This window comes from Tupaia chinensis, unplaced genomic scaffold (genome assembly GCF_000334495.1).
Source record: "Tupaia chinensis unplaced genomic scaffold, TupChi_1.0 Scaffold000612_1, whole genome shotgun sequence".
Classification (NCBI taxonomy): Eukaryota; Metazoa; Chordata; class Mammalia; order Scandentia; family Tupaiidae; genus Tupaia; species Tupaia belangeri.
Genome location: NW_006160131.1, coordinates 835,505 through 835,721, shown reverse-complemented (window position 1 = coordinate 835,721; position 217 = coordinate 835,505). Strand labels below are relative to the sequence as shown.

The 217-nt window shown below is 67.7% G+C and overlaps 1 protein-coding gene across 1 annotated transcript in view; it reads right to left on the bottom strand.

Annotated features, from left to right (window-relative positions):
* Nucleotides 1-135, bottom strand: part of LMAN2 (lectin, mannose binding 2) — a gene marked incomplete at its 5' end in the record, with an annotated part of 12,121 nt that extends 11,986 nt beyond the window's left edge. Inside the window, 1 exon segment of the mRNA XM_014591759.1 lies at nt 17-135. Coding sequence (XP_014447245.1) covers nt 17-135 — 119 coding nt within the window.
* Between the last annotated feature and the right edge of the window lie 82 nt (nt 136-217).

Sequence of the window (217 nt, the reverse complement as noted above, 5' to 3'; positions counted from 1 at the left end):
AGCCCCGAGCACTCACCTGGTGGTTCCAGATGGAGCCCTCTTTGCTGCGCTCGTCTGGGGTCAGACGCACGTACTGGCTCGTGGGCATGGTGCTGCCCTGGAAGTCCCAGAGCGGCATGGAGCTGGAACCGACCCCTGTGGGCACAGACGGGCACAGACAGGTGCGCACGAGGCCACGCCAGCGCGAGCCTCGGCAGCTGCTCTTCGCCGGAGGAGG